This window comes from Vicia villosa, linkage group LG4, assembly GCF_029867415.1.
Source record: "Vicia villosa cultivar HV-30 ecotype Madison, WI linkage group LG4, Vvil1.0, whole genome shotgun sequence".
Lineage (NCBI taxonomy): Eukaryota > Viridiplantae > Streptophyta > Magnoliopsida > Fabales > Fabaceae > Vicia > Vicia villosa.
In genome coordinates, this window is record NC_081183.1 from 21,468,871 (window position 1) to 21,484,743 (window position 15,873).

Here is a 15,873-nt window from a genome sequence, read left to right on the forward strand (position 1 = left end):
TTTACAGTGTGCATTAGCCAATGCACTTCCTTACCTAGATCAGAAATAAACTGTTCCAAGTAACCACCATCAAGATTATGATGTCTTCTTCTTCTTGTGCACTCCAAAGCTGAACATGTTTCTTGCCAGGAAACCTTTTTCAGAGATCATATGCTTCTGCTGCCACCAAAGAGATAGATCTTAAAACAATTGCACTATCCTTCCTGTACATGGTCTTGAAGAAGAGATGTTCCAACATCTTTAAGAACATCAGTTATCTTGAACTTCCAAGGATAATCAATTAAATACTTGTACTTTGCACAAATAACAATTGATCTTAAATCCTTTCCCAGTTAGATTCACCCTTAGGAAAGAGAGAGATGAATCTTTCCTTACAAATGTGTCACACAACAACCATAACCCATGTGACACCGTTCAATAGCCAACTAAACACAAGGCTGAATCAGACGTGGGGAGGTTAACCAAATCTCCCCCTCAAACAAGCAATCATGGAAACTCCACACAGCTTATCCATGCATTGTACATAAAAGTCTCATTATACAACATCCCTACTAGAGGCAACTAACTCCATGAGTTATACCTATACATACTTCATACACCAGTTGAGGATACTATACTTACATAAACCATGGTTAACAGAGATACCATGCAGCGGAAAACAACTAAAATTTATCCTCAATAAACCTCAGGCCTAAAACAATAACCTTTGCATCAGTCAGCTACACATCATTCATGATTAAGGGATAATATATGCCATATGTCAACAAGGTTTCTGGAACAGATTCACTTATGACATAACTCCTGAAAATACCTCAGATTCCACACAGTAATCTGACTCCCTTGAATCATCACACAATATTCAAAACCATATTTCACTATGCACGATACACAGTATTCAGTTTTCAACACTAACTGTTCTATGGTTAAGAAAACAATTCACACATCTGGTTCCTTTGATCAAAAGGACATACCAGATACAAGCTCATCTTTGGATTTTCATAGAGGTCTTGAAAAGAAAACCTGAATGAATCCTTTCACTTACACTGAGCTCTTCTTCCAACTCCCATAAGCTTATGCCTGAAATAAACTAAAATTTGGGATGGAAGGTTCAATTGATTGTATTCTGACCAATCAACACAAAAAGCAGATGTCTCCTCTTCCAGATCAGGAGTAGGTTCCAAACAAATGTACTCACACTACATAAGTTCAGCACCAGAACATCTGTTCTTCAACTGGTAGCTGCAAACCAGTATGCCATCAGTTCCTTCTTCTTGGAACACACAATTCTTGACAATCTTGAAGATCATCAAACAACTTTGCAGATGAATATGAGGAACACTGATCATTTGAACCTCTTCAACCTCAATAACCATGCCTTTATGAGTGGACTTGAGAAAAGATCTCAAGTATCTTTGACACTTGTACTAAAGTTGAAAACAATCTGCTACAAATTCTGTTGAAAAACCATATAACCCTAGAGATCTTCTTTCAAAGATAGGATTATGCATCAGATGCTATGCAGCAGAAAATAGCCATATATCAACAGAGATTACACAATGCTTACTCCAGAACCAGTTGTAAGCATGACATCCAAGAATTGCAGCTGAACAATTCATCAATATGCTTGCTTCTTCTTCAAGCAACACAACAAGACCTAACCAATATTCTGACCAGAAAGAAACAGATAAGCACAAAGAATACCTTATCATTAACTTCACTCCCGCATGAAGGTTTTGACAATCTTCTTCTCTGTACCCTGCTATATGCTGAATAAAACACCCCAAATTCTTCACTCCCGCATGAATCATTTGGATATCAGTAACACCATCTTCCCTTGCCAAGAGAATACACCTGTTATGGTCAGTTTGGTCCAGTCTTCCACACATAGGTCCATCCTCCACTTCTAGGGACCATTCAATATGAACATGAATGTTCAAACAATCAACTACCTCCAGCAACCAGAAAGTATCTTCCATGGATCTCATCCAGAAACAGACAGGATGCCTGCTCTGATACCAATTGAAATTCTGGTAAGACAGACCCCAGATGTCATATACGATGTTGTGACATCTGGTCTGTCATCAGCTTAGCTGAGGCAGTACATACAGATCCCCCAATTTTTTTATTACTTCTAACATCCAGAAGTCTGGAAGTGTTGGGATCACATATCAGTTCAGTTAACATAAACAAATCTGCTTTGCAGAGATTCTGTGTTAGCACAGTCATTAGATCACACACTGATGTCATGCACGATGTTATGACATCCAAACTGAACTTACAAATAAACAATGCAGAAACATAAATAACACAACAGAATTGTTCACCCAGTTCGGTTCAATCAACCTACTCTGGGGGCATACCAAGCCAGGGATGAAGTCCACTATTAGCAGTATCAATTCAGAGCTAAACTCCCAGTTTACAACTCCTCACTTAATCACTACCCAATGACCCTTCTACCTAGGTTCTCCCTAGATATGGAATATCTCCATTCCACTCCCAATCATCGCAACGATGTCTAGCAGTCAACAACTCAGCCACTGCATCGACGGCTTAATCACCAACAACTTAAATATACATAATAGCGTAGTTCCAAGAACACAATTTTCACTCATTGCTTCACAGCTTCTGAGTGAATAAAACAAACCTCTTACCTACAGGCTTCGAGGCACAAATCAGTGACCATCCCACAACCTGGGTGGTTCACTTAAACAACAAACTCTAATGACTACATTATGATCGTTAGGTTTACAAGGCTACAAAGATTCCTATATATAACCTATTCTAGTTGGACTTGGGCTTAAAATCGCAGCACTCCATGCTGTTACAAATCAGCAGATTTCTTCTGCTACAAACAAGGTCTTCAATCATAAGTTTCCTAATTTATCTTCATAATTAGAAACTGCATAATTCTCGAATATTCTAATCTTGATTCTCTTGACCTTTAAACCTGCGCCACATAGGATTGCATAATATTCCATAGAATATTCTGCATCTTTTGAGTACTTACTGAATCTTTATATTCCAGCTCAGCAGGCGCGTGACAGCTAAATATAACAGTAACTGCTGTCAAATACTGATGTCACAGAGCATGTCGTGACATTCCATAGAACATCTTGATGTTGTACCTGTTCTGCATAAATCACAGCAAACAGTATTCTTCACTTCAATTCTTCACAGCAAACAGTACACTGATTCTTCACTTCAATTCTTCACAGCAAACAGTACACTGATGTCATGACATCGAGCATGACATCCAACTCACAGCATGTATTAGCTTACACAACCAGAACTTGCATAACCTTTAACACTATACACCACATATCATGACCTTAGTCAAGACAACAAAATACACATGAATGTTTTACCACAAAATGCAGCCGATCAAAACATCTACATGAGTGATTTGTACAAAATGAACACACAGAATCCTAACACTAAGACTCCTATTTATACTAGTTTCGACCTTAACGGTCCTATACTAATCTGCTGCCACGTTTCTCATCAGAACTTCCAGCGAAGCCATCTGTTGTTGAACGGTTACGAAACCGTCTTCGAATTTCAAATCTTCCCGCCTGAGTCCATCTTCGACGAGTGGCAGTGTATTAAACAAACACTACTAAAAAACACGCTAAGTAGTAATACTTGAATACATATTCTATGAATTTTGTCTAAGTCCCGAAGACATATGCTTTCATTAATCTTTCAGCGTTCACTTATCTTCATCGAACTTAGAAGTCTTTATTTTTCAAAGCATGACCATCAGTAGCCATTCTTTTACTTTTTAAAGGATGGCCATCAGTAACCATCTTTCCTTCGATTCTCAACTCCTTCGAAGGATAAACAACATAAAACGAAATCTTCAGCTAACAAGTTGATATGCGCAATCAAAATATGGTTTTTGGGGTTGGAATTTGTGGCGTCAACCTATGGGTTTCATCGTTTTTCTAATTTCTTCGTTAGCAGAATGTGAATGATTACCTTTTGATTTACCAGAAGCATAAGAAGAATTAGTAGCTGGTCATCAAACAGAATACTCAGGCATTAGATTTGGTTTATTTTACGTTGCTTCCTATTTAAACCTTTTTATTTCTTCATTATTTGTAACAATTCTTTACTTGGGCGGTTCAAATATCTCTATTACGTACATATATGTTTCTGAATTTTTTGAAATAAATAAAACATACGGAGTTTTTGGAACTACAATTGATCTCTTTATTACATTAGCTAAAAGCTATTTTTTCTTATTCGTTTCTACCATAACAAGATGGTCTTTGCCTAGGCTAAGAATGGATCAATTTTTTTTGGGAGGATGGGGACGGGCGCGAAAGCGAAACGGGGACGGGGAAGGCCACCACGTGTGGTATCACCGCCACCGATGAGCTCACCTTCATCACTGCCGTCGTCGGTGAAGGGGACTCCGACTCTTCCTGTAACTGAGGAAAATCTTGATGTAATTGGGGATTCTGATACTATGAAAGGTGCAATTGGGGATGAAAAACCTGAGGAAACCCTAACTGCAAAGAAGATAACTGAATCCAATGAAGACAACAAGAACAAGATTGAGGACCACAAACTCTGGGTGAATGTGCTATCGGATAATCGTAATCCAGTGAAAGGCTTGTCGATGCACTATGTAACACCGAGTATGGCGAATGGAACAATGGAGATTGAAATTGATGAAGAAGACATTGCAGATGAGCTTCGGTGTTGGGAAACTGGGCTTGTTATGTATGCTATGGGCGAATACCTTAGTATGCATACGGTGAAAAGCTTCACGATGAAGATGTGGAATTTTGTAAAATTGCCAGAAATGTACTATCATGATGATGGATATTTCATCCTTTGATTCAATTCTCATGATGACATGGATGCAATCCTTATGAAAGGTCCGTACTCTATCCGAAACATTCCTTTGATGCTTAAAGAATGGAGACCAGATTTTAATTTGAAGCGTGATATGCTACGTACCCTACCGCTGTGGATCACACTTCCCCAATTACCCTTGCATCTATGGGGAGAAAACAGCTTGAGTAAGATTGGTAGTGCTATTGGTGTCCCTCTGGTCATGAATGAATGTACAGCGAACAAACTAAGGATCTCCTATGCCATAATTTTAGTGGAGGTTGATATTACCAAGGAACTGACAAAGGAAGTAGCCATCAAAGACTGTGAAGGCAGAAAGATGATGCAAAAGATTGAGTATGAATGGAAGCCTCCTTTCTGCACTAAGTGTCAACATGTTGGACACCAATGTAAAACTGAGATTACTAAGCAATGGAAACCCAAGGCTAAGCCACCTAATGCAGCACTGGTTGTGACTGAAAACAAGAAGCAAGAAACGGTTATTGAAGAAAAGAAACAAGAGGTAGTGACTGAAGAATCTGATGGAATCTGGACACAAGTTCCTAATACTAGAGACAGAGGTAAGCAAATTCTGACTGACCATACTCATAGTATAAACTGTGAAAATGGTTTTGAGGCACTTGGGGTTTTGAATGACCTCATAGTGACCTTAGATAGGGGGCCATGTTAGTATTTTGGAATGTAAGGGGACTAAATAAGCCTAGTAAGCTTAAGGAGATTAGTTCCCATCTTCAGAATTTGAAACCAGGCATTGTGATTCTTATTGAAACTCGGGTTAAAAGTGCAAAAGCTAGTAGTATTAGAAATAAGCTAAAGCTTTATGAGAACTACATTGATAACTATAAGTACCACAACAATGGAAGAATCTGGATCACTTGGGATAATAGAACTATGGATCTTAAAGAGGTCTCTTCTTCTGACCAGTTTATCCACTGTGTTGTTCACAATAGTCAGGGTGATTTCATGTACTGGCTCACTACTGTGTATGGACTTAATCAGTTGGAGAAAAGGAATAAACTCTGGAAAGATCTTCTTAACCTCAAACCTAATCAAAACACTCCTTGGTGTGCTATTGGAGATTACAACAATGTGGCTCAAGCTTAAGACAGAATTGGGGGTAGACTTGTTATGGAACATGAATATAAGAATATGCAGGACATGATGCATGAAGCTGACCTGAGTGAGATGGATAGTCTGGGAGAATACTATACTTGGTGCAATAGACATGCTGAGGACACCATACATTCTAGAATTGATAGAATGTTGTGCAAAACTGCTTGGTTTAAAGAGTATATGGACCTGACTCTTGCTCACCTATCTCCAGGAGTTTTTGACCATGCCTTACTTCATGTCATCCCCAAGGTGACAAAAAAGAGGTACCCTAAACAATTCCAGTTCTTAAACTGCATGACTGAGTTAGCAGAATATGAGGAGACTGTTAGAGAGAGTTGGAACAAACCCATCAGAGGTTCACCTATGTATGTTCTGTGGAATAAATTATAGAGACTGAAACCTGTACTCACCAATCTTAGCAAACCTCTGAGTGGGCTAAAGAATCAAGTGAATCAAGCTAGACTTAATCTTGAACAAGCTCATCTTGACCTTAACAATAACAGATTTAGCAACACTTGTGTTGCTCGAGTTAAGGAATGTAATGAAAAAGTTATTTACCTGAATGACATAGAGGAGAAAACTCTTGTTCTAAAAACAAAAGTTGACTGGTTGAGATTGGGAGATGAAAATACAGCTTACTACTATGCCACTCTTAAGAAGAAGAATCTGAATAAAAGCATTAGTCTGCTGCATCAAGAAGATGGAACTATCATAACTGAGCAACAAGATATCCAGAAAGAGGTTATGTCTTTCTATGGTAATCTGATGGGAAAAAAGGGAAACTGTTCTAAGCGAGTTGACATTCAAGCCATGAGACTTAGCCCTCAAGTCACTTATGCCCAAGGAGAAGCTCTAACAGCTAGTGTTACAAAAGAGGAAATCCTGAAGGCCTTAAAGAGTCTTGGTGATCTTAAAGCCCCAGGCATGGATGACTATGGAGCTAAGTTCTTTAAATCCAGCTGGCCTATAATCAAGCAGGATGTCATTGTAGCTGTCCATGAATTCTTCGACAAAGGTAACCTGTTTAAGGCATTTAACAGTACAATTGTTACTCTTGTGCCTAAGACTGAAAATCCTATAGCCATGAAAGAATACAGACCCATTTCTATTTGTACTACTTTCTATAAAGTGCTGTCCAAAATAATGACAAACAGATTGAGCCCCATCCTGAAAGATATTGTCCATCAGAGCCAAGCAGCTTTCATACATGGCCAAGTCATCCACAATCATATCCTACTCGCTTTTGAGCTCATGAAAGGATATAATAGAAAAGGTGGTAAACCAAGGTGCATGATGCAATTGGATCTCCAAAAGGCCTATGACATGGTAGACTGGACAGCTATGGAGTGTGTTCTAAGAGAAATAGGAATTCCACCTAAATTCATAGACTGGACTCTAAAGACAGTTAGCACTGTTAGTTACAAGTTCAATGTCAATGGTAGCTTCACTGAGGAGATACATGCCAAGAGAGGAATAAGGCAAGGAGATCCTATCTCCCCCTTGATCTTTATTCTCATGATGGAATATCTCAATAGAAAGATGACTTTGATGCAGCAGAATTGTGATTTTAAACATCACAGTAAATGCAAGAAATTGGCCATAACACACTTATCATTTGCAGATGATATTCTCCTTTTCAGCAGAGGAGATCAGGTATCTATTGAGCTTATTCTTAAAGCTTTTAATCAATTCTCTGAATCCACTGACCTTATTGTAAACCCTAAGAAATGTAAGTTGTTCTGTAGTGGTATGGATGAGCAAACTGTCCATAGAATTCAAGCAACTACTGAATTTGATAAGGGACAACTTCCCATCTGATACCTTGGTATTCCTCTATCTAGTAGAAAACTGACCATAAATCACTACATGCCTATTGTTGATAGAATTGTTACTAGGATTAGGCACTGGTCCTCTAAACTCCTCAGTAGTGCTGGTAAAATTCTGCTTGTTAAAACTGTTTGTCTGGATATAGCCCAATACTGAATGGCTTGCTTTCCTTTACCCAAAGTGTCTTGCACAAGGTTAACTCTATTTGCAGGGCATTCATTTGGGGTGGTTAGAAAAAAAGCCTTGTGGCTTGGGCGAAGGTATGTAAACCTATTAAATTGGGAGGTCTTGACATTTTCAACCTTGAGGTCTGGAATAAGGTAGCCCTCATCAAATGTTTATGGAATATTTGTCTGAAAATGGATAACCTTTGGGTTAAATGGGTACATTGCTACTACCTTAAAGGGCAGGAGCCATTGAATGCAGATGCCAAGGATAACTGTACTTGGATAATGAAGAACATCATGAACAGGAAATATAATATTAGAGCCATCAGCCAAATCTGGGACAGCATGGTAAATAGCAGAAAGTTTTCCATGACTAGAGTTTACCACTGCCTGATACAGGAGGATTCGACTTCTGGTATTGACTGGCACCACCTAATGTGCCATAATATAGCCAGACCTCGTGCTAAGGTTACCCTTTGGCTTTGCTGTCATGGGCGTATGGCGACAAAGGAGAGACTCTTTAAATTTGGGCTGCTGAAAGATACTAGATGTGAGCTATGTGGGCATGATGTGGAGTCTCGTGAGCATATTATGTTCAAATGTAAACACTCCACTGTTATATGGGCTGAAACTTGTAAATGGATGCAACTTGATAACAGGACTGTGAATCTTAATTGGATAAAGACCTGGACTCATGGTAAGGGTTGGAGGAAGGGTCTATTCAAAGTTGTGGCAGCAGGGACAATCTATGCTACATCGACCCAAAGAAACAACTACATTTTTCATAAAGATACCTATACTATAGATAGTGATAGAAATGTTAAAAATATAGTTGATGCTATTGTTTATAGAGGATGGAAGCATACCATCTATAGAAGCAAAATTGCTATGTTACTTATGTAAGGAGTTAGGCTCTATGTAATTAGCTAATGGCCATAACAGTTTGTACATTCTTCCTTTGAAATATAAAGCTTTTATTTCAAAAAGAAAATCATAAATTTTTAAGAAATATTAATAAGAACAAGTGAATAGAATATAATTTTATATTATAATAAAAATTGTGATTTGTTTAAAATTGTTAGTAAACATTATTTGATGAAAAATTATATTTGTTACTAAGAAATATAAAAATTCACGTATTTTTAAAAAATATTAATCAAAATCAAGTGATTTTTTTCTAATATATCTTAAAATATGTTATTTTTATCATTTTGTAATAAAAATATAATTTTTTTAATTAAAAGAACTTGTATTCTTAATTTAAAAAATAATTGCACTACTTTTTAAAATAAAATTTTATTTGATCCACAACTTAATTATTATGTTCTAATTATTTATTATTTAGTTTTTTTGTATCTTTATACATATTTTGAGAATTATTTTGTATTGTATTTAAAAACAAAACAGTTTTATTAGTTATATTAAGCGAATACAATATTATTTTTTCTTTAAAATAAATCACAATTTTAATACCAATGTTTTCTTAGTAACAAACATTATTTTTCATCAAAATAATGCTTACTAACAGTTTTAAACAAATCACAATTTTTATAATAATATAAAATTATATTCTATTCACTTATTATTATAATATTTCTTAAAAATTTATGATTTTTAATATTTATTAATATCAAAACTTATTTTTATATAATTTTTTAACTTTAAACAAATTTTTCTATTTTTTATGTAAATAAATTTATATCTTATTTACTTAAATTCACTATATAATTGATATATTTTAAGGTAAGAAAATGTTTTTTTTACTAAGAATCGTGATTTTTTAAGAAATATTTAGAATCACATTTTTATAAAATTGAAGTTTGATTTAATTGTTACAAAATTAGGAGATATTTAAATTAATTTTATGACAAAAAGAATAAATTATAATTTGAAAAAATCAAAATTATTAATTACCAAAAATAGAATAAAACTTCTTTAAGTCAGAATCATGATCATTTAATTTAATTATTTTTGGAAATATTTTTCTATATAAAAAATTAATTAAAACCGTTAGATTCAGGATAATCAATGGTTAAGATTTGGAATAAGTGTTCAACACTTACTTTTGGAGTAAATATATATCACTCCTATATATATATATATATATATATATATATATATATATATATATATATATATATATATATATATATATATATATATATATATATATATATATATATATATATATATATATATATGGGGACGACTCAGGTGAGAACACTTCGTTATTATGAGAAATAAGAACAATGAATCACGACCGTTAAATTTTGATTTTTTTGATTTTAATGAACTGAATTGGTTTCTCTTTCTATATTTATTTAAAATAAATATTAAAGATTTTAGAAAGAGAAATCAATCTATATATATATATATATATATATATATATATATATATATATATATATATATATATATATATATATATATATATATATATATATATATATATATATATATATATATATATATATATATATATATATATATATATATATATATATATATATATATATATATATATGGTTGTTTTAAAAACATTCATTTATAATTAAAAAAATATTTTTACATGGACAAGGAAAACATCAAGTGCAACCTTTGGTGCATGTGTAGTGGAAGTTTGATTATTGCAAATCCGAATATGGCTCTTCGAGGAGTTATTGGATCTACAACGAACATCTTTTGTCCAACTCATGTAATTTTCATATGTTTTTATGTCTGATCCAATAAAACATTTAATTAGTAAATAAATATATGTTTACATCTCATTCATGCATTATTTCTACAAAAACATGTCAAGTAAATTAAATCTAAAAATATGAGGGGAGAGAGATATATTAAAATAATGTAATTTTAAAAAGCGGTAATATTGAAATTCTAAAATGGATTCTAACAACTATTAAGAGACATTAATCATAAATTCTAATTAAAAAATGTTATTTTTTACACTATAAAATAATAATAAAATGCATATTTTAAAATACAAATTAAAAAACATATGGCACAACAAATTCTTAAGTTTGTTAGTGTCATAATTATTTTTCTTTTCATATTCTTCATTGTAACAGATGGTAAGTTCAATTTTGCAATTTATTTTTAAATTTTAATCTTAATATTTCATTTTTTATTATTAAAATTTTATAATTTAACATCACAGGAGTTATCATATGTCAATCTAATCGACAATGTAGTAAAGCAATGACTAACTGCTTTCGTCCTAATCATCCAAAGTGTGTATCAGGGATATGTCAATGTTGCTAATTGTAGGAATAAAGTTAAAAAAAAAAATTTCCAAATATTTGCATGTATAATGTATAATGTTTGTACTTTTATAATTTTCTCATACTTCACTTATGTTCTCCGAATTTTCAAATTAATTTGATCCACTCAAATGCTTATTATTTTATTATGCTATGCATTCGTTCACTCTTAGAAATTAGTAGGAGATTTAATTTTTAATTATGTTTTATTTATTAATATTTATTAACGAAGTACATTTTCATTTTTTTATTTATATTTATCAAATATAATTCTTTTTACGATAATCAATAATAAATATTTTACTCAAGTTTTATTTTTATGTATCCACAATAAACATTAGTCTCGTTTTTTTACTTATATGTGATAAATATGTGTACTGTATTTTTCTATATCACTAACAAACATGTGCTTCATATTTTTATTATATAAATAATGATGAAAAATATTTTTCTTTGTATTTTTTAGATTAATTGGTGACAATTATTTATTATATATTTTAAAAATGAATTATAAAAAAAGTTTTGAGTACACACAACTCATACATGAGACAATTCTTTGTATGTGATTGAATAGTTAGTTAAATTTAATACATTTTATATTTTTAAAGTAAAAATGAACATTGATATAATATACTAAATTGAGTTTATTATAAGATTGCAGACAAACAAGTGATTAGTATAAATAAGTCTATTAAAACAATTTTTTAATATTTTTTTTAAAAAACTAAAAATATATTAATCACAAAATAACCCTTCAAGCACAAAATATATTAAAAGAGCTAATCCAGCAAAAGATACGTCGTTACAAGTCACTCAAAGACAATCAAAACTCAAACTAGACTCCAATGCATAAAATGCATTGAAGCGACTTACTCCTCCAAACTTGAAACTCAACTTCAAAAGATGACTCATAAGCCTTTATCCACCATAAAACTTGAACTTTACCCTTCTAAAAAATATTCATCAAATGTGAGATATTATTAAATATTATATATATATATATATATATATATATATATATATATATATATATATATATATATATATATATATATATATATATATATATTATTATATATTTTAACTAAGCATAAGATTAACGTGGGATATTGATTGAAATGATAAAATGATTTTAAAAGAACTACATTTCAATTGATTTGAAACAAATTTGTGATAAAATTAACATGTACTTCAAATTTAAATAATGAAAATAGAGAACAATTATTTATAAATTTATAGATCACCATTTAAAGATGGAAAAAATAATTTAAATAAACTAAAAAATAATAGTTTTTTTTTTAAGCGAAGGTATATTGAAAGAAATACCAGGGGTACTCCAACCCTGATACAAAAGAATAAAAATGGCCAAAAAGAAAATTACAAACCAATAGATACTTAAACTAAATAATGCAAAGGATCTTTGCAAAAATTATAAAAGTTGCTATTGGTATGAGTAATATCCTCCACCATAGACCATTTTCAAGCCAAAATCTTGATATTCCAAACCAAATCAGACAAAATACAAGATTCTCTCTTAAATATCGCCTCATTTCGAGTAGTCCAAATGCTCCAACAAACTACCAACCAAAGAAAGCCTTCTTTGCCAACTTTCACTTTCTTACTCCTGAAGAAATCAAACCAAAAAGCGAAACTGTTACCTAACGATAAGCCTTGCTCCACGCGAATGCTGAACCAAATTCTTATTTAATCCCAAACTCGTTTGCAACCGGAAAAGTAATTAGAATATGATGTAAAGATTCTTCAATAAAAGAACAAAAACAACAAGACATCTCCGACGGTGTTGACACAATACCTCTAACGAAAAGCAAATCTTTTATCGGTAACCTGTTCCAAAGACACCTTCAACCAAAAGCTTTGATTCAAAACGGAATCAACGTTTTCCATAATTTTTCAAACTGTTGATAACGAACCGCTTCCAAAACCCTTTCATTCTGCACGGACGGAACATGAAGCAAACTGTAACCGCTCATGGCAGAGTAGCCCTCCAGGAAATTGTTGTTCCATATAACTAAATCCTGCTCTTCACTCTGTGATAGAGGGGTATAATAGAATTTATATTATTAGTTATCAATATTGTTATTGGGTTTTTACTAGTATTTGGGTCTTTAAGTTTATTACCCACTAGAAGTATTATATATTGTAGTCTCATTGAGACATTAGAGTATCAATCAAATGAAAAAATCTTTTATTTCCTTTAATTCTATTTTGTTATTTTAGTGCTCTTCCTCTTTCTAGTTAAAACCCTATATTATAGCTTTGATAGCAATTGCTTCCTATCAATTGGTGCTTTCATCAATGTACTCAAATCCTCCTATGGATTATCCTTATCATACACCTGTTAGCTGAAGATTTCGTTTGAGAAGAATGTCCTTTGAAGACTTGGAATTTAAAGGAAGATGGTTACTGATGATCATCTTTGAAGATAAAGCTGGCTACTGATGGCCATGCTTCGAGAATGATGTTTAAGTTGGAACAAAGATAGTGAACGCTGAAGCTAAATACGAAAAGAATAGTCTTTGGGACTTATACGTTTTTTGCAAAATATGTGAAGTACTGAAGCTTAGCGTGTTTTCGTGGCATTCTCGATTCTGATTATGTTGCCACGCGTCGAAGGGAGATTCATGCGGGATGATTTGAATTTCGAAATAGTTTATGTAACCGCACGAAGACAGATGGCATCCCTGGATTTTCTGTGGGCAACGTGGCATTAGATTAGTGTAGGACCGTTAGGGTCGAAACTAGTATAAATAAGGGTCTTAATGTTAGGATTCCGTGTGTTCATTTTGTACAAATCACTCACATATTACTCAAGTATCAAGTGTTAAGAGAAAGAGTTCGCTGAGAAATGTACGTATGACACCAACACCAATTTAAATACATGTGTATTTTTCTCTTTATTCAAGTATCTTTCGATATTATTGCCTTTCATTTACTTTATGTCATTTATATTCCTGCACTTGTTACTTTCATGTCATTTAATTTTCGAAGCATTTAACGTCCATGCACTTTAAGATTCTTGCACTTTTACAGTTTTGTCTTATGTTTTATTTTTAACTTACCCTTCGCTGATGTTATATTTACGTGTATAACAAGGTGATTGCTAATCTTTATTTCTTTGATTAAGTATTTCTTATTTCAAGACACACCAATCAAAGACATAATTCGAACTATCATGAATAACAATCTTTTTGACTATGTCCTAGGATCAATCTAGTCGATCCTGCGAGTAACCAAATCCTATTTATTATAGTTTGGAAGACTAGCGGTTGTTTACCAGAAATCACCGTAAACAACACCTTCATATCATCCATGGAGTATTCCTCCTACCTATCCCACAAACCCATCTTTTACATCTCGTACCACATCTTCATTTCCAACTTTTCCATGGGAACTTTTTACACCTTGTAACACTCATGTTGGATCATCATCACCAAATTTGTATCTAAATCATGGGTATTCACCAACTACACCTAATCCTAACTCATATTCATCCTATACAACATATCATTATTCATACCATTACAACAATTATCACCAACAACTGCAACCAACAAACACCTTCACAATTAATCATAAATATCAAACCCACTCTAATATTAAAAGAGAATTTGAGAAGCATTTGCAAGTGTCTCATCTCTCTTTTAAGAAAAGCTAAAAAAAAAAATCACAAAAACCTTCTGATTCACCCTTCTCTCTCAACACCAAACCCACACCATATTCTTTTCCCAATTCAAAACCCGCATAAAACCTTTTGTCAAAAGGGTCTCAAAGACCTCTGATCTCATTGATGGCATTAGCATCTTCACCTAAAAATCCGAAAAATGGTAGTAGAGTTGAATAGAGGGTAGTGCATTCAACCAAGGGTTCTTTTTAGGGAAGTGAAATCACCTAGTTAGTCGGAGGATTCAGAGAGTGAACAGTCGAAGACAAGATTTTTTCTCCAAGGGTGTTTAGAGATGCTAAGTCAGTATCGAAGTCACCTTATTTGTCTAAGGATTCAGAAAATGCACAACCCAAAAGTGTTAGTGTTGAGGTTAAGAAAACTGAAGAGTTATTGCAACAAGATGAGAGTGGAAACAGTAGCGAAACGGAAGAGGGGGAGCTTGAACCTGAACCTGTCCCTAACTCCGAGCCCAAATCGATTTCTAAAGATGCTACAGCTAGAAGTGAAATCTAGCAAACCACTAAAGACAAACAAGTTCATCAGCAGAATGAAGGCCGTTTGACTGAGGCAGATGTTGTTATGGAAGATCCTGTTTTTGTTCAGAACAATTTCATCATGCCTCCGCCACTTCTTTCTAAGGTAAACAATTCATGTGATTCTAAAAATCCTTTACGGAACAGCTTAGTTATAAACCCATCCTATACCATCATTAATTCCAAAACCTCAATTGACCCTCAAGTTGCTCATATTTTTTGTTGTGGAGAAAGTGAACTATACAAATATGCCAACACTATGTTTTCAACTTTTTCCCACTCAGTTGTTTGGTAAAATACCTCATATTCCATTTAGAGAGGTAGAAGTTGTTTTCCATTTTTCAAATGGTGCTTGGAAGATGAATGAAGAGGGTAACATTTGTAATAATATAGTTTTGGGTTCTAGAGGATCAAGGGGAAAGAGA

The 15,873-nt window shown here is 33.3% G+C and overlaps 1 protein-coding gene and 1 long non-coding RNA gene across 2 annotated transcripts; both read left to right on the plus strand.

Moving 5' to 3' along the window:
- Positions 1 to 4,864: 4,864 nt before the first annotated feature.
- LOC131596870 (uncharacterized) lies at positions 4,865 to 5,967 on the plus strand. Its single transcript, XM_058869606.1, has 2 exons — positions 4,865 to 5,528; positions 5,612 to 5,967. Exons 1-2 carry the CDS (start codon positions 4,865 to 4,867, stop codon positions 5,965 to 5,967), a joined length of 1,020 nt encoding a protein of 339 aa, XP_058725589.1.
- Positions 5,968 to 10,942: 4,975 nt separating this feature from the next.
- Positions 10,943 to 11,347, plus strand: LOC131598955 (uncharacterized). The gene is made up of 2 exons (XR_009282456.1): positions 10,943 to 11,041; positions 11,128 to 11,347. It is a non-coding gene; the product is annotated as an uncharacterized LOC131598955 (long non-coding RNA).
- The last annotated feature ends 4,526 nt before the right edge of the window (positions 11,348 to 15,873 follow it).